A 19,582-nucleotide genomic window follows, 5' to 3' on the forward strand; every position below is an offset into this window, starting at 1 on the left:
TGTCGAGTGTCCCGTTCAAAACAAACTGAAGTATGTCATGAACATGGAGTAATGACTTAGGATTCTGATGTTTCATATATAAAAATTCTGTTTGTTCTTAATAAAATGCATATGATATCTGCCTTCCCAAGCAAAACTATATATCAAATTCAAGCATATGCATATCCTATGGAAAATACATGTTGTGTGTTTTTGAATGATGCATCGTGCTGCCTGGTTGACATTGACAATATGACCAGGAGGTGCAGAGTACTGTTCGAGCAGAACAACATGAGTTTCCAATAACCCTAAACACAACTTGTTGATATGTAAAGGGCGCTCCAACCTAAGCGCTTTTGCCCGGTCCTATGACGGGGCATAACCCGGTGGAACCCGGTTTATTCTAATCGAACTCCCTCAATGGTAACGTGGGTCACGTTACCATTTTGCTAATGGTCACTGGTCTCTAGTGACATCTAAAGGACATAAAATGAACAGCAAAAATAACTGAGGATAAATTGGTGCATTTAAATAATCTAGTTTATAAACTGCTAATTATTAATTCATAGTTTATAATTCTGTAATAAACAGTTTATATGGTGTACTGCAATAGACTAATAATTGTAAAAGTCAGTATAGTGCATTAAGTGCAGTCATATAATATCACAATTTGTCAAGCAACTGTTTTCACACATTTATAAACTAGGCTATAAATAAACTAAAGACCGTTTATATGCTATGTATAAACGTCTATATTACGTATGTAGGTCTATAATATGTTTCAGTTTTTCACAAGCTGACAATGAACTCGGCTGATTTAAATGAACGTGAAAAGCTTGAAAACAAATCATTTTGAGTAGCCTAGATGCAACAGTGAAACAGGGCGACAGGCGGCACTCAAGATCCAGCTCTTCATATTATGGTGCCATTATTTATAGCGTGGTTCTCACCATCGAGGTGAAATACCGACCGCTATTCTCAGCGGTCCAGACAGAGCAGATAGGCTTATAAAAGGATGGTCAAAAGATCCTCAAGAACACATATGAAAAGGTGAACGTGCTTTGTCAACGGACAGAAGTGTTTTTGCTACAGAAGCTTAAATAGATCCCGCAGTAAGTTTATTCCTTTAACTTTTTGCACCAATAGACTTTGGAATGTCAGGAGATGTCAATGGTTTATCGCGTGCAGGCTATTTAGAAAACATGAAAATACAATATTGCAATTGGCTGCAATGTCAGGAAAATCGCTGCAATTAAACAATCCGCTTACATAGTTTCATGGTGTGTATCGCTTTCCATCTTCTTAAAGCCATATTACGCTATAATGTAGCTGTTCTGTACGTTTTTGTGATTGCAGATTCTTGTAGGTATAACTCAACCTTCCAACACGTGATTGAGCATCAACACAACAATAGCAATACGTACCTTCCTTTTGGTAAAAACATTTTTTATTAGCGTTTGCACCAATATCTGATTTCGGGATTTTTTGAGATTGTGATGATTGTTTGCAAGTTTTCACATCACCACAAAAAATCACGTATTTAGATATACAGCCAATTTAATTCATTTTGGTTGGTGTCCTATGCTGTTGGATGTTCATTTTCAACATTATAAAGGTCAACTAGTAGTGAGTGCTCAACCATAGTAAAATACATGTCAGAATTCACAACCGATACTATTTCTCTAGAAAATAACTAATACACTGTGATGCACAATAACTCAATTGGTTGGACACGCTCACCTTTTACAGGTAAACAGAAAAAAATAAAACACATAGCAAGCCTTTGTTCTTTTCAGGTTTTATTTTAACCAATTGCAAATATTAGACAGTCATTGCTCCCTAGACATGGCCATACTTATCTTCCAAGGTGATTTATGTTTGAGCCGACACTAATGGAGTGGAATGTGTAGCATATGCTTAGGAGAGGATGATCTCATCTCATCTACAATTTCTCCTGTACATGCCTTATCTAATGACTGAATTAATAACTCATTGTATGGTCTTATGCAGATATTCATGGAGCCTTTATAAGCTATACAGGCATTACATCTTATCATCTCCTCAACAAGGCAATGGTAGTTCAGAGGGGAAAATAATGCCAGTGCTAGAGACACTGAGACATTAACAATATCACCATAGATATTCTGTATTTTATTTTTATTTAACCTTTATTTAACTAGGCAAGAACAAATTGTTATTTACAATGACGGCCTACCCCGGCTAAACCCTCCCCTAACCCGGACAACGCTGGGCCAATTGTGCGCCGCCCTATGGGACTCCTGATCACGGCCTGTTGTGATACAGCTCGGGATCGAACCAGTAGCAGTGTACAGCATACCCTAGGATAACGCCAAAACCCAGAGTTTTTGAAAGAAAAGGATAAAAACATGCCATTTGGAACACAACATTGATTGAACTGGATTTATTTCTTCTTCTTCTATCACGTTTTGGAGGGCCAAAGTCATCTGTTTGGGAGAATGTGTCTGAGGTCAGTGTTATCCCAGAATGGAGGAGCCTGTGTCACTGAGCCCTGAGCTCACCAACATTATTAAACCTAATCCCAGATCCACTTAAACAGATTGAACCCTGTACAGGGACTCACCCCCTAGAGCTCAGGTACTGAGCTGGCAGGTGAAACTGGAAACATCTGTCTTTCTTTTTTATGCAAATTCCAACCTGGACACTTTTTTTCCTTGACACCATGGGCCGAGATGTACTCTCGATGGCGGTGACCCTCTTTTTCTCTGGCATTCTCCTGGTGGCCATCCTGGCACTTCTCTGCTATTTCACCTGCAGGCTGGCTAGTGTGATGCCGATTGGTGGGCCCGACCACTTCTGAGCTTCACTCAGAGGATAGACCTGCGTATGTGGCACGGTAAAACCTCTCCTCTCCTTAGAGACCAGCTAGCAGATTTGTATGAGCTCAACTTCAGCATATTTTACACACATTTTGTAGGACTTGCGTTGTCTGCGTTGTATGTTTTAATATCAAAGTAACAGGACTCAATCGCACACAGTTTCAAGACTTTGTGAAATACCCTTTTCTTTCACGCACATAATGCTTATTTAGAGCATGTGTAAAAAATTATTTTTTCAAACTCTCTTCTTTATAAACTCTAAACCTAATTTAAAAATGTTCTCTCATTTACTTATGGGTGGAAGTGTCCAGTCAATCATTTGGTGTTAATCGGCTTTGTTATGGGTGTTAAATCTCTCTGTGCTATGGCCCACAATCCCATTAAAGTGACCTTGACCACAGCACAAAGAGGGACAGGAGAGGGACAGAGGAGGGACTGGGGAAGGAAGGGGGGTATAATAATATATTAAAGGCTGGCTAACCAGAGCCTTTGGGGCCGGGTTGGGACTACATTACCACAATACCACCATTTATTTTCACTGTGAAAGCCTAAGTTGAAACTTACCTGCTTCCCCCTTCTTTGTTGCACTTTACAGCAAACTCATCAACTTTATTTCTGTGAATCAACATCATTTTGTGTGTTCTTTCATCAGCACTGATTTCTCCTTATTTTCCAGACTCACTCTAGTTTGGGATGTGGTATGTGACGGTAGTCCCAGGTAACACTACGACCATGACATTCTTTCTCATCATCTGCTCATGTCTGGCCTGGGGAGGCCTGGGGAAGCCTCAGTTTCCTGGTGAGACACAAACCCATCAATAAATGTAATGTCTTGTAACAGCATCCAACTGTTTGACTGAAATCCATCAGAAAGAGCTAAGAGGGGACACATGCTAACTGTTTCTCTCCCCCTTCTCCCTGAAGTGTGCACTTGTTCAATCCTGCTCATAGATTTGAAAGGAAATGGATTTGTTTAGGAAATGTGGTGAAGACTCACTCTAGCACATGCTTACACCAATCCAATGTTTGAATAGTGAATGAGTGCACACTTCAGGGAGAAGGAAGAGAAACAAAATTGGGCTTTGATTTATTGGAGATGTGCAGAAGTCTCCAAATGCTCTTATGAAGGAAGTGATACTTTTCTGTGGTTTATTGCGTCTTGTTTAGAATAACACGGCTCGTTAGGGTTATTTATAACTGTCAGTCTATTTACCCAGCTGAACAAAGTTCACACTGTATTTACAGTATGGCAAGTGATCCTCTGTTTTCTTAGTCCTTTCTACAAAATGACCAGAATATTTTAGTTCCTGAAAGACTATGTACAGATCAGGAGAAATTCACAAAATGGATTCCAGATGTATAATATTTCTACCCATACAGTAAGAAGATTATGTTCCTTCTTGTTGTAACATCATACATGTGTGTGCAGTTCTAGGCTATAGTAGGCAACATGTGATTTCAGAAATAAGAAGCCTACATGCTGGAGTTGTCAGAGGTTCTATGGTTGCCAGAGCCTACAGAACTTGTCATTATTAATACAGACAGTACATGTGTATGTGCTTATAGTCATCCTGTTGGTTCTTTGATATTATCGTCCATACTTGATCATATTATATGTCATGCTGAGACTTGAAAACAGTAAAGCAATAAATTACTCACAAATTAACTTTGTCATCTTCTGGGGGTAAAACATTCATTAGAAAGGTTATAACTAGGTTAGTAAATACAAGTTAATACGTTATTAAGGGCTTCAAACTTTTCTGTGTTTATTACATTTTTGTCCATCAAAAAATGCTTATATGGATAAACCTCAAAGTGTATTTTATTTAATTTGGGCATATTCCGTCCCACTTGTCCCACTACTTTCACAGTTGTTACAGATCACTTCCACTGGCCTCTTTTCCTCCTCATTTTAAACTAAAACTACCTCTGTGTTGCAGACCAAGAGAAAGATCCCCTGTTCTGGAACACATGGGCCCAGCGTACTTTGAAGAATGCCCTCACACTTCAGAAGCTCAACCAAAACACTGCAAAGAACCTCATCCTCTTCCTTGGGGATGGTAAGTCATGATTGCAGGAGCCTATTTCAATCCATGAGTATGTGCCATACTGTATGATAAAGTGAAGTCTTAACGCAATGTAATGCACTCAGAGCGCTTATGTGCCGCATACTGATTTAATATTTTTATGCAGTTCTAGATTATCTTTCCTAGTGGTTGTAGTAGAAAATGAGTATATCCTCCTCATCAATCCATAGTCGTTTTTATCAAAACATTCTGGTGGACTGATATAATCCAGTCAGAAGTAAATAGAATGTCACACTTTCAAAATCTGATGTTGAGTATGTTAGCCTTCAAGCATTACACAAACATGCTGCCAATGCCAATAGATAACTTGGCTGCTGCTTTGTGTTATGTTGCTGTATGTAGAGACCCATTAAACTGTGTACCCCAAAGAACCTTAACTGTCTATGTTTTTAGATGCAGCAGTATACAGTGCACATTTCTCTGTCATGTATGACTACCAAGCTTAAAAAAGTAATGCTGGATAAAGTGGACATGTACGTCAGTTCACATCCTCTACCAAATCATCTATTTTGACACCAAAACTACCGTTTTAAAGTTTGGGGTCACAGAAATGTCCTTGTTTTTGAAAGAAAAGCACATTTTTGGTCCATTAAAAGAACATAAAATTGATCAGAAATACAGTGTAGACATTGTTAATGTTATAAATGACTATTGTAGCTGGAAACGGCTGTTTTTTTTAATGGCATATCTACATAGACGTACAGAGGCCCATTATCAGCAACCATCACTCCTGTGTTCCAATGGCACGTTGTGTTAGCTAATCCAAGTTTATCCTTTTAAAAGGCCAATTGATGATTAGAAAACCCTTTTGCAATTATGTTAGCACAGCTGAAAACTGTTGTGCTGATTAAAGAGGCAATAAAACTGGCCTTCTTTATAATAGTTGAGTTTCTGGAGCATCAGCATTTGTGGCTTTGATTACAGGCTCGTCACTCTATTCTTGTTCTGAGAAATGAAGGCTATTCCATGCGAGAAATTGAAGATCTCGTACAACGCTGTGTACTAGTCCCTTCACAGAACAGGGCAAACTGGCTCTAACCAGAATAGAAAGAGGAATGGGAGGCCTCAGTGCACAACTGAGAAAGAGGACAAGTACATTAGAGTGTCTCGTTTGAGAAACAGACACCTCACAAGTCCTCAACTGGCAGCTTCATTAAATAGCACCCGCAAAACACCAGTCTCAATGTCAACAGTGACGAGGCGACTCCGGGATGCTGGTCTTCTCGGCAGAGTTCCTCTGTCCAGTGTCTGTATTATTTTGCCCATCTTAATCTTTTATTTTTATTGGCCGGTCTGAGATATGGCTTTTTCTTTGCAACTCTGCCTAGAATACCAGTTATTAATTATAAACTTGGATTAGCTAACACAACGTGCCATTGGAACACAGGAGTGATGGTTGCTGATAGTGGGCCTCTGTACGCCTACGTCGATATTCCATAAAAAATCTGCCGTTTCCAGCTACAACAGTCATTTACAATGTCTACACTGTATTTCTGATCAACTTGATGTTATTTTAATGGACAAAAAATTGCTTTTCTTTTCAAAAACAATGAAGAAAAAAACAAAACAATTTCTAAGTGACCCCAAACTTTTGAACGGTAGTGTATATGAAAACTAAGGGAAAAATAGATAGTCAACTCTAAAAAGATCAATCTTGTTGACTTGTGAAAAGGCAGATCTCAAGTAAAAGAGGGGTCCTTTCCTCCAAATGTATAGGTGTCTGTTTAGTGGGAAGAGCAGCTGCTGTGAAAAGCGAGCACAGAGCAATGTTAACCAGATGGAAAACTAAAAGGTGTTAATGCATGAGATGAAAAGGCTCTGAGTCCCTTAAATAGATTGACACCCTAACAGAGAGAGCGCCGCTTTGCTTTTGTTGTGTAGGAATGGGCATTCCCACAGTGACTGCAGCACGAATACTGAAGGGGCAGCTGAGCGGACAGAGTGGAGAGGAGACCCAGCTGGAGATGGACAAGTTCCCCTTTGTGGCGCTTTCCAAGGTCTGACCTGGTCTGTTATCATATAGAAGCGCTAGAAAATAGCATGCAACATTGATCTGTAAGTAAAGGGACAGTTCACCCAAATTACAAAATGACAGATTGGTTTCCTTACCCTCTAAGCAGTCTATGGAAAAGGTATGACAGCAATCCATGCTTTGGTTTAGCTTCCTTGGCACTGTTTCCACATGTTAATGTTTTAGCATTTGTGGCACAAACCCCATTCAAGTCATGGGATGCTTTATTCAACACTTTTATAAGCCATAAAATGCACGTTCTCCCTACTTCTAGTTATGCTACAACCAGCACTGCAGCTGCAATGAATGACAATAGAAAAGTGTTTCGATGAGCTTGCATCGGCTTGTCTTTCAAGTAATATTTCACTTTATCTGGACATTGGATTAACAACATGAATTGTTGCATGAGGCAGAAATAATTCAGTGCAACTTCAGTTTCACAATCAGCTGGATAATGTTGCATACATAGGCTTACGCTTTTTAATTCATGTTTAAAAATCTGAACGGTAGATCTCGGCTTGCATTTTATTTTATTTTGACTCGGAAAGTGAGCTTGACTCAGAAAATGTTGGTGACCACTAGTGTATGGCGTACGATATGATGTGTTATTATGTTACATACTTGTCAAGAAGCCAGACATAATGTAACTACTGTATCTGCACTGTTAATGGAGCAGCAATTTCCACACATTATTTATCATGTAATTACACAATCTGCATTTAGAGGTGAAGTTTGGAGGGGGTGTATAACACCAACACGGCATGCACAACAATGACTCCTACTACAATTCTATGTAATTGACACATGGTACTGCCCTGTCTCTGCAGACGTATAACACCAATGCCCAGGTAGCAGATAGTGCAGGCACGGCCACAGCATACCTCTGTGGGGTGAAGGCCAACGAGGGAACTGTGGGCGTGAGTGCAGCTGCTGTCCGTTCCCAGTGCAACACCACACAGGGTAATGAGGTCACCTCCATCCTAAAATGGGCCAAGGAAGCAGGTACAGTGTCATCATAACATGTTTATTCACAATACATCTCCACACCAGATCTACTAAGGCTTATTTGGCCATCCTGGGATAAGCAGTAGAGACACAGCATGATAACATTGTAAACGTACTGTAGGCATGCATTGATGTCAATGGGGAGTTTATAGCTACAGATGATCAGGGATCCAATCATTCCCCAGAGACCAGACCAGGCAGGCTGTGACCTTGTGACCTGAGCTCTTCACATAACACAGAAAGAGATACTTCACATAATCACCTCAGGAACAGACGTTAGCTCTTTAGTTGCTGACCCACTGATTCTCAGTGGAGATATTTATACACCACACTTATCAGTCTGATATAGTATTTACTCTTAGAATTTCCAGATTCTTTGGATCAATTGGTTGACTTCAGATCTAGCAGACTATTGCACAGAATCCAAGCAGCACATTCAAAAACTGTTTGTGTGTTTGCACCCAGGCAAGTCAGTGGGAATAGTCACAACAACTCGTGTGAACCATGCCACCCCCAGCGCAGCCTACGCTCACTGTGTGGACAGGGACTGGTTCTCTGATGGCGAAATGCCCGCTGAGGCAGTACAGGCGGGCTGCAAGGACATCGCCAGGCAGCTCTTTGAGAACATTCCCAACATCGATGTGAGTCACAGCATATAATATGGATCCTGATATTACAGAAAACATCCAGTAATCCTGCATGCAAACTGTGTCCATTGTTCAGCCAGTAATATTGAGCAAATTGCATCTGTAATGTTACGACTCACAGACAGTAAATCCTCTCCTAATTATTTTTGCTGTGAATTTCCATAGAGATAAATCAAATGTTTTATCTCTATAATGTATGTCTAGGTGATTATGGGAGGAGGGAGGAAGTACATGTTCCCCAAAAACCAGTCAGATGTGGAGTATCCTGGAGATAAGAAACATTTTGGTACCCGCAAAGATGGAAGGAACTTGGTGGAGGAGTGGACTAACAGAATGAAAAACAAGGTCAGCTGCTCCGTCTTAGTCCATCTTTCACTCCTCTTTACCATGTCCTGCTGCTTCCTCCATGTTCTTCTCTCAGTCCTCCTCCTTTCTCTTTTTTCTTATCAAGGACATTTGAATAGTTTTAAGTTGTCGCATGTTTAGATCAATCCCATATGATATATTGTTTTCTTTTTTCAAATGAACAGAAAGCCCAGTATGTATGGAACAAGAGAGAACTTCTATCAGTAAATCCTAATAATGTGGATTACATTTTGGGTGAGTTCTTTTTTAAATTATTGTTGGTTGTACACTAAACAAAATATCAACGCAACATGTAAAGTGTTGGTCCCATGTTTCATGAGCTGAAATAAAATATTTAAAAAATGTTCCATTCATACAAAAAGCTTATTTCTCTCAAATGTTTTGCACAAACATTTGTTTACATCCCTGTTGTTAGTGAGCATTTCTCCTTTGCCAAGATAATCCATCCACCTGACAGGTGTGGCATATCAAGAAGCTGATTAAACAGCATTATCATTACACAGGTGCACCGTGTGCTGGGGACAACAAAAGGCCACTCTAAAATGTACAGTTTTGTCACACAACACAATGCCACAGATGTCTCAAGTTTTGAGAGTGCGTACAATTCGAATGTCCACCAGAGTTGTTGCCAGAGAATTCAATGTTAATTTCTCTTCCATTCATCTGCCGTCATCACCTCATGTTTCAGCATGATAGGATCTGTACACAATTCCTGGAAGATGAAAATGTTCCAGTTCTTCCATGACCTGCATACTCACATATTATAATTTTTTATTTAACCTTTATTTACAATGATGGCCTACACCGGTATCTGTGGTATCTGTGACCAACAAATGCATACACTACCGGTCAAAAGTTTTAGAACACCTCCAGGCTGTGCAAGGGCTATTTTACCAAGAAGGAGAGTGATGGAGTGCTGCATCAGATGATCTGGCCTCCACAATCCCCCGACCTCAACCCAATTGAGATGGTTTGAGATGAGTCGGACCGCAGAGTGAAGGAAAAGCAGCCAACAAGTGCTCAGCATATGTGGGAACTCCTTCAAGACTGTTGGAAAAGCATTCCAGGTGAAGCTGGTTGAGAGAATGCCAAGAGTGTGCCAAGCTGTCATCAAGGCAGAGGGTGGCTATTTGAAGAATCTCAAATATAAAATATATTTTGATTTGTTTAACACTTTTTTGGTTACTACATGATTCCATATGTGTTATTTCATAGTTTTGATGTCTTAACTATTATTCTACATTGTAGAAAATAGTAAAAATAAAGAAAAACCCTTGAATGAGTAGGTGTTCTAAAACGTTTGACCGGTAGTGTATCTGTGTTCCCAGTCATGTAAAATCATAGATTAGAGCCTAATGAATTTATTTCCTTATATGAACTGTAACTCAGTAAAATCTTTGAAATTGTTGCATATTGTGTTTATTTTTTTCTTCCGTATATATAGATTTTACGACCTGCCTGTTTCATTTTTTGTAGTCACACTATAAAGTGGCTGCTGTTAATTTGACAGTAATTTATAGGCAGCTTGTTAGGTTGTGGTCTACTGGTATAGAAGTCAGGTGCAGGAGAGCAGAGAGTTGATCAGGCGCAAACTTTATTTGGCAGAAGCAACAACAGATGGACGCAACTGCGTCTATTTCTCCGGCCAATGGCGAAAGTGAACAGCGCGACAACAGTCACAATAATGCAAATGATTAACAATTAAACATACTTCGGGTTAAACACGGTACCCGGGGAAAAACCAGCCTGGCACGTCACACAAAACACGTAACAAAACAATTCCACACAAAGACATGGGAGGGAACAGAGGGAATATATATGTAGTGTGATTAGGGAATGTAAACCAGGTGTGCGGGGAAATAAGACAAAACAAATGTAACAATGAAAAGTGGAGCGGCGATGGCTAGAAGACCGGTGACGTTGACCGCCGAACGCCGCCCGAACAAGGAGAGGAGCCGACTTCGGCGGAAGTCGTGACACAGCTCATTGGTCTACTGTAATCTAAATACAGTATCAAAGCAGTACTGTAGAATTGACTGTATTATAATGTAAAAAAGTAAATGCTACCGTAATCATAATGAATGAGTGATATTCATTGAGGGGAGATAGGATTTACATGTCACAGTATTTTACTGTAATCTCATCTACAAAGGATTGGAAGACTGATGGAGCATTAATCAACCTGTACGGTATGACGAGGTACTCATAATGCCCTGTAGTGGTACTGAACGCCGTCTTCCACTCGTCTCTCTCCCGGATACGCAATAGGTTGTAAACGCTCCTGAGATCCAGTTAAGTGAAGAAGCGCGCCCCGTGCATTGACTCAATTCCCGTGGCGATGAGAGGTAGCGGGTAACTGTACCTCACCGTGAATTGATTTAGACCTCGATAGTCAATACAAGGGCGCAGACCTCCCTCCTTCTTCTTCACAAAAAATAAACTCGAGGAGGCGGGTGAAGTGGAGGACCGAATGTACCCCTGACGCAGGGATTCAGAGACATATGTCTTCATAGCTGCCGTCTCCGCTTGTGACAGGGGATACACGTGACTCCTGGGAAGTGCAGTGTCTACCAGGAGATTTATCGCACAATCCCCCCGTCGATGGGGTGGTAATTGAGTCACCTTCTTTTTGGAGAAAGCGAGAGCAGAATCGACATATTCAGGGGGGATGCGCACGGTGGAGACCTGGTCTGGACTTTCCACCGTGGTAGCACCAACGGAAACCCCTACACACCTCCCCGAGCACTCTCGCGACCACCTCATGAGAGCCCTCTGTTGCCATGAAATAGTGGGGTCATGACGAGCTAACCAGGGAAGGCCTCGTACCACGGGAAAAGCAGGAGAGTCAATGAGGAAGAGACTGATTATCTCCTCGTGACCCCCCTGCGTCACCATGCCCACGGAGATGGTAGCCTACCTAATTAACCCGGACCCTAATGGTCGACTATCTAGAGCGTGTACCGGGAAGGGTCTAACCACAGGAACAATGGGGATTCCTAACCTAAGGGCGAATGCTCTTAAAATTCCCAGCCGCGCCTGAATCGACGAGCGCCTTATGCTGGGAATGCGGGGAAAACTCAGGAAATAAAACATGCACAAACAGGTGGACAACAGAGGGCTCTGGATGAGAGTGGTGCAGACTCACCTGGGGTGACGCCAGAGTACTCTGCCTGCTGCCTCGACTTCCAGAGGCACCAACCCGGCACCGACCGGCAGTGTGCCCTCTGCAGTCACAGATGGTGCACGTGAAGGCCCCTCCTCCGGCATCCCTGAGCGCAAGCCCTCCCAGCTCCATTGGCACTGGAGCGGGGGTGCTGGAAGCTGGAACCGACAGAGCCCTCTCTGGACGTCCGCGGGTGACCAGCAGGTTATCCAACTGAATGTACAGATCCACCAGCTGGTCCAAAGTGATGGTGGCATCCCTGCAGGCCAACTCCCGATGGACATCCTCGGCAGGCTGCATCGGTAGTGGTTGATGAGAGCCCTGTCAGTTCCATCCTGCTCCGGCGGCCAAGGTCCGAAATTCCAGGGCGAACTCCTGGGCGCTCCTCGTCCCCTGCCTACGCCGCATCTCCTTCTCTCCACACGCATTTGCCCACTCCAGAGCTCTCCCCGAGAGGCACGAGATGAGGCCGGACACCCTCTGTCTTCCCGAGGGATCCGGGTGCCCAGATAAACGGTGCCCAGGTATAAGTCCAGCTGTAATAGGAACCCCTGGCACCGTGCTGCCGTCCCATCAAACTCCCTGGGAAGGGCGAGACGCACCCCACTGGGACCGGGTACAGGAGGGACGGGTAGTGGTAACCCCGGTTGTGCTGATCAAGGCGCTGGAGAGACTCCTTGTCTCTCCCAGCGGTCCATCGTCAGGACAACGCGATCCATCGTGGTGCCGAGATGTTGCAGCATCGCAGAGTGTTTTCGGTCGCGCTCCTCAACCCCTTGGACCGGGGTACCTGCTCCTGCTGACTCCATGGGTGGTGTGGAATTCTGTCAGGTTGTGCGCTACTGGTATAGAAGTCAGGTGCAGGAGAGCAGAGAGTTGATCAGGCACACACTTTATTTGGCAGAATTAACAACAGACGGACGCAACTGTGTCAACCTCCGGCCAATGGCGAAAGTGAAAAGCGTGACAACAGTCACAATAATGCAAATGTTTAACAATTAAACATACTTCGGGTTAAACACGGTACCCGGAGAAAAACCAGCCTGGCGCGTCACACAAAACATGTAACAAAACAATTCCACACAAAGACATGGGGGGGGAACAGAGGGAATATATATGTAGTGTGATTAGGGAATGTAAACCAGGTGTGCGGGGAAATAAGACAAAACAAATGTAACAATGAAAAGTGGAGCGGCGATGGCTAGAAGACCAGTGACGTTGACCGCCGAACGCCGCCCGAACAAGGAGAGGAGCCGACTTCGGCGGAAGTCGTGACACAGCTCATTGGTCTACTGTAATCTAAATACAGTATCAAAGCAGTACTGTAGAATTGACTGTATTATAATGTAAAAAAGTAAATGCTACCGTAATCATAATGAATGAGTGAAATTCATTGAGGGGAGATAGGATTTACATGTCACAGTATTTTACTGTAATTATATGGGATTGGTGCAAGCAGGTTTGCTGCTAAATAATGTGTTTACACATACAGCATATCAATTAATATTTTGAGTTTGCACAAACTGGCAGCGATTACATGGCAAAACAGAGCAAAAGTGTATACAAAATGCTCAACCATAAAGGTTTAAGACTTGCTGCCACTCCAATCTGTCCCCTATACATTTTTAATTAATGTCACACTGCTACCAGTAGTGGAGAAGGTGGAAAGTTTTAAGTTCCTCGGTGTACACATCACGGACAAACTGAATTGGTCCACCCACACAGACAGCGTCGTGAAGAAGGCGCAGCAGCGCCTCTTCAACCTCAGGAGGCTGAAGAAATTCGGCTTGTCACCAAAAGCACTCACAAACTTCTACAGATGCACAATCGAGAGCATCCTGTCGGGCTGTATCACCGCCTGGTACGGCAACTGCTCCGCCCACAACCGTAAGGCTCTCCAGAGGGTAGTGAGGTCTGCAGAACGCATCACCGGGGGCAAACTACCTGCCCTCCAGGACACCTACACCACCCGATGTCACAGGAAGGCCATAAAGATCATCAAGGACAACAACCACCCTAGCCACTGCCTGTACACCCCGCTATCATCCAGACGGCGAGGTCAGTACAGGTGCATCAAAGCAGGGACCGAGAGACTGAAAAACAACTTCTATCTCAAGGCCATCAGACTGTTAAACAGCCACCACTAACATTTAGCGGCCGCTGCCAACATACTGACTCAACTCCAGCCACTTTAAAAAATGGGAATTGATGGAAATTATGTAAAAATGTACCACTAGCCACTTTAAACAATGCCACTTAATATAATGTTTACATACCCTACATTACCCATCTCATATGTATATACTGTACTCTATATCATCTACTGCATCTTGCCATCTTTATGTAATACATGTACCACTAGCCACTTTAAACTATGCCACTTTATGTTTGCATACCCTACAGTACTCATCTCATATGTATATACCGTACTCTATACCATCTACTGCATCTTGCCTATGCCGTTCTGTACCACCACTCATTCATATATCTTTATGTACATATTCTTTATCCCTTTACACTTGTGTGTGTATAAGGTAGTAGTTGTGGAATTGTTAGGTTAGATTACTTGTTGGTTATTACTGCATTGTCGGAACTAAAAGCACAAGCATTTCGCTACACTCGCATTAACATCTGCTAACCATGTGTATGTGACTAATAAAATTTGATTTGATTTGATTTGATTTACCACATACCAGTTAAATTGGTACAGCATTCTCACTAACAGGTGCAACAAATATAGCCTCTTACAAGGCGAGCCTCAAAATATGTTAATGAGCGAGAAACAACAATACTATGTACACACTAGTTGATAATACCCAATTAGAGTTACAGTGTAAATGACAGTTTTCTGATACAGTGCATGTTGATCACTGTTAATCATCTTCTCTGTGTTAAACCGAGCTTCCTGTGTTAACACAGGTCTGTTTGAGCCGGGAGATCTGCCCTACAACCTGGAGAGAAACACTGAGACAGATCCTTCCCTGACGGAGATGGTGGAGCTGGCCATCAAGATCCTGAGGAAAAACCCCAGGGGATTCTATCTGCTGGTGGAGGGTGAGTGTTTTGTCACTCTGGCACCAGTAAATGTGTGTTGCATCAGGTTAATCTTTTATATAATGTGAATGTAAAATTTGCAAAGCTGAGGCTGCTTTGCCAATACTGATGCTAGATTTTCTCATCTGCGTGAGAGAGAGAGGTTAACCAGGCTGTGCGTTGGCAGGGGGGCGCATCGACCACGGACATCATGAGGGCAAAGCCAAGCAGGCCCTACATGAGGCAGTAGAGATGGACCGGGCCATCGGCCGCGCCGGCCTCATAACCAGCATCTATGACACACTGACTGTCGTCACTGCTGACCACTCTCACATGTTCAACTTCGGAGGCTACACGCCAAGAGGGAACACCATTTTTGGTGAGTAATGAATGATTTTACAACCATGGATTGTATGTAGATACACTGTATCAGTCATCTGCGTATGATTCTATGCATAGTCACTTTAATAGCTCTACCTACATGTACATACTACTTCAATTACCTCGACTAACCTGTGTCCCCGCACATTGACTCTTTACTGGTATCCCCTGTATATAGTCTCGCTATTGTTATTTTACTGCTGCTCTATAACTATTTGTTACTTTTAATTCTTATTCTTATTCATATTTTTTTAACTGCATTTTTGGTTAGGGACTTGTAAGTAAGCATTTCACTGTAAGGTTGTATTCGGGTATGTGACAAATACAATTTGATTTGATTCACTTTGTTTCACAATGGATGGTGATGGAGGTGGGGTATTGTTTTCCTCTCTGTCTACAGGACTGGCTCCCATGTTGAGTGATGTGGACCAGAAACCCTTTACTGCCATCTTATATGGGAACGGACCAGGGTTCAAAGTTATCAACGGTCTGAGAGAGAACGTCTCCACCCTTGACTATCGTAAGTAAAGTCTTACCGTCATTGACATAGTGCCATTTTGACAGTCCTCTGTCATAGAGAACACCACTTGGTCTTTGGTATGCCAGAAATCATCCATCTGATCTATTTCTTCTTCCCTTTCTCTCTCTCCACCCCGCCCCTCGCTCCAGAGGGAAATAACTACCAGGCCCAGTCTGCAGTGCCGCTGCGTATGGAGACTCATGGAGGAGAGGATGTGGCTGTGTTTGCTAAGGGCCCCATGGCTCATCTGCTGCACGGTGTCCACGAGCAGAACTACATTCCCCATGTCATGGCCTATGCTGCCTGCATCGGCCAGAACAGAGACCACTGCATGTCATCCGGTGGAGCCTCTAGTCTCAGCCCTGCTCTGCCCAGCCTGGCAGCTCTCCTCACGCTCACCCGCCTCCTCTGCTGACCTTTCACCCCAACCCCCCTCCTGCACCCCACAGGCCCCTCCTCTCCTTATACATGTAATACTCCCACACCTTTTTTCCTGTTGTAATGTGGATCTTTTTGTGTGGGGATTTTCTATTGTTGATTTAAAAATAATAATGTCCAGTTGAATGACTTTGGGACCACTGTAAGGGCATTTAAAGATGAGTGTTTTGAACGTTGGGGACGTTCAACGAGATTCAGTTTTAGAGTAAATAGGAGGATATCACTTTCACTCTACTGTAACATATAGGATAGGTTGTGTTACTCAACTTTTGCATTGTTCATCATTCTGGTAACACCAAAACTATTTCAAGAATTCTGTCATATCAGTGGGTTTAAGAGAAGGGCATCACTCTGAATTGATATCAATTATTGTATGGAAAAAATGATTAATGATTAAGCAATGTTGCTGCCCACCTATTTGTTTTCTGTCAATTGTATGACTTTGGATTAATCAACTTTTTAAAGAAACCAGTTACTTTTTAGAAACCTACTGTAAAGGGATTGATTTTTATATTCATATTTTATTTCATCTGCTCCCTCGACCTAAACAGAAGACAAACAGTTAACAGAATCTACCTCATCATTTTTTTGGGGGGGAGAAGTGAAAACATTGCAATGAGGAAAGTAGAGGCTATATTTGAATGTATAGTTTAAACTTTTTTTAATTATTGAAATGGTATGTATTCCATGTTCTTTGTACATACTTCCCGAAGGCATTGAATGAAAAGAGTCAGAAACACACCCACCAGTATTTCCAAAAACAGAAGTTGTGGCAAGATCCCTTAGTCAATAAAGGAAGTCCTGTTGGTTTTTCATAAGATGTTGTCATAACATTATTGGTGTGTGTACTGTCAATGGGAAGGAAAATGGGATACGTGTAGTTGTCAGTTGCAGAACTGAATGCATTCAACCGAAATGTGTCTTCTGCATTTAACCCAACCCCTCTGAAATAGTAGAGATAATGGCAGTTTGCTTAGAACTGATTGTGGTTGCACTTTGTATTCTGGAAACCATCTGGAATGGATTAGAACAAATTTGTAATTTCATTAAGAAATGTGTAATGGAACACAAATTAATTAATTAAATGTTTATATTAGAATGTTTCATATATCTTATCAAAAGTAGGATTTATGAAAATAAAAAGTATAGTGCAGTTGGAAATTATTTGAAAGTAGATCTCTGTAACAATGTAGAATAAATGGAATGTAAAGTTGAAACAAACTGATATTCAGCATTTGAGGTTTCCTGCATTTAGTGTAACTTGTCAACAGCATGCACTGCTGTGGCTTGTGTGGTATGTGAATGGACACTAGCCACAGAGTCCTTGGCATGGTATAGTAGTTGAAAAAACAGAGAAGGACTCATGTTGGCTGGAGCATGAAAATTGAGGTTTAGCTCAGATGGGTATGAAATGTAGTCCACACTCTGGAACATTATTTATATGGGTGCCTGCTTGGAATCTGGGCCCTGGGGGCCTGTGTCTGGTGTGTTCTCCCTACATAAACCTCACTGCAGGAGAGGCTTTACTCTGCTCATCTCCCACTGTGCAGCCAATATAAGACAGCAATTTATCTGATGCAGTGGCGATTTTGGCATGTAAATCTTGGTGGGGCAAACTCCCATATTTGCTTTTAGATACAGGCCAGCAAAGCCACAACACAACACTAAACAATACATTAATTGCCCAATAACGGTGACAAACGGTGCCCACAAACTGTCATGGCCTTCAGCAGTCCCAAAACCTTACCACTGCCACACCTGGCTATCAGCGGAGCCTTGTCTGTCAGCAAAACAGTTCATTCAGCCTCATTTACTGCCTTTTAAAAAAACATAGTGTAACGGCAGCCTTCCTCCTCTTCATCTGAAGAGGAGCTGTAACAAGGATCGGACCAAGACGCAGCGTAGCTTGTGCTCAACATGTTTAATTACGAAAGAATAAACGTGAACACTTAACACAATACAAAATAGCAAATGTGGCAAACCGATACAGTCCTAGCTGGTGCAGAGAAAACACAAAGACAGGAAACAACCACCCACAAAATCCCAACACAAAACAAGCCACCTATATATGATTCCCAATCAGAGACAACACAAAACATCTGCCTCTGATTGAGAACCATATTAGGCCAAACATAGAAACGGACAAACTAGACACACAACATAGAATGCCCACCCAGCTCACGTCCTGACCAACACTAAAACAAGCACAACACACAAGAACTATGGTCAGAACGTGACAGTACCCCCCCTCCTGAGATGCGGACTCCGAACGCACCCCTAAAACTCAAGGGGAGGGTCTGGGTGGGCATCTGTCCGCGGTGGCGGCTCCGGCGCAGGACGAGGTCACCACTCCACCATTGTCTTTGTCCCCTTCCTTAGCGTCCTTTGAGTGGCGACCCTCGCCCCCGACCTTGGCCTAGGAATCCTCACCAAGGTCCCCACTAAATTGAGGAGACAGCTCAGGACAGAGAGGTAGCTCAGAACAGAGAGGTAGCTCAGGACAGAGAGGTAGCTCAAGACAGAGAGGTAGCTCAGGACAGAGGGGCAGCTCCGGACAGAGGGGCAGCTCCGGACAGAAGGGCAGCTCCGGACTGAAGGGCAGCTCCGGACAGAGAGGCAGCTCTGGACTGAAGGGCAGCTCCGGACTAATGGCAGCTCCGGACTGAGGGACAGCTCCGGGCTGAGGGGCAGCTCATGACTGGAGGGCAGCTCATGACTGGAGGGCAGCTTATGACTGGAGGGCAGCTCATGACTGGAAGGTGGCTCTGGCGGCTCCTGACTGGCTGGCGGCTCTGGCGGCTCCTGACTGGCTGGCGGCTCTGGCGGCTCCTGACTGGCTGGCGGCTCTGGCGGCTCCTGACTGGCTGGCGGCTCTGGCGGCTCCTGACTGGCTGGCGGCTCTGGCGGCTCCTGACTGGCTGGCGGCTCCTGACTGGCTGGCGGCTCTGGCGGCTCCTGACTGACGGGCGGCTCTGACGGCTCGGGACAGACGGGAGGCTCTGACGGCTCGGGACAGACGGGCGGCTCTGACGGCTCGGGACAGACGGGTGGCTCAGATGGCGCTGGGCAGACGGATGGCTCAGATGGCGCTGGG

The 19,582-nt window shown here is 43.3% G+C and overlaps 1 protein-coding gene across 4 annotated transcripts; it reads left to right on the plus strand.

Moving 5' to 3' along the window:
* The first annotated feature begins 928 nt into the window (after positions 1 to 928).
* On the plus strand, positions 929 to 17,306 carry LOC129815159 (alkaline phosphatase-like). Of its 4 annotated transcripts, XM_055868631.1 has the most exons (13): positions 929 to 1,091; positions 1,336 to 1,413; positions 3,514 to 3,636; positions 4,778 to 4,897; positions 6,806 to 6,921; positions 7,763 to 7,937; positions 8,406 to 8,581; positions 8,792 to 8,932; positions 9,118 to 9,187; positions 15,036 to 15,170; positions 15,337 to 15,528; positions 15,931 to 16,050; positions 16,200 to 17,306. In XM_055868631.1, exons 3-13 carry the CDS (start codon positions 3,531 to 3,533, stop codon positions 16,463 to 16,465), a joined length of 1,617 nt encoding a protein of 538 aa, XP_055724606.1. In that variant the 5' UTR covers positions 929 to 1,091; positions 1,336 to 1,413; positions 3,514 to 3,530; the 3' UTR covers positions 16,466 to 17,306. The 4 variants fall into 4 exon arrangements, with proteins under 4 accessions (XP_055724606.1, XP_055724605.1, XP_055724608.1 ...); XM_055868630.1 differs by lacking the exon at positions 1,336 to 1,413; XM_055868632.1 differs by lacking the exons at positions 929 to 1,091; positions 1,336 to 1,413 and adding an exon at positions 1,438 to 2,854.
* Positions 17,307 to 19,582: the final 2,276 nt, after the last annotated feature.

The sequence above is a fragment of the Salvelinus fontinalis genome, chromosome 18 (assembly GCF_029448725.1).
Source record: "Salvelinus fontinalis isolate EN_2023a chromosome 18, ASM2944872v1, whole genome shotgun sequence".
NCBI lineage: Eukaryota > Metazoa > Chordata > Actinopteri > Salmoniformes > Salmonidae > Salvelinus > Salvelinus fontinalis.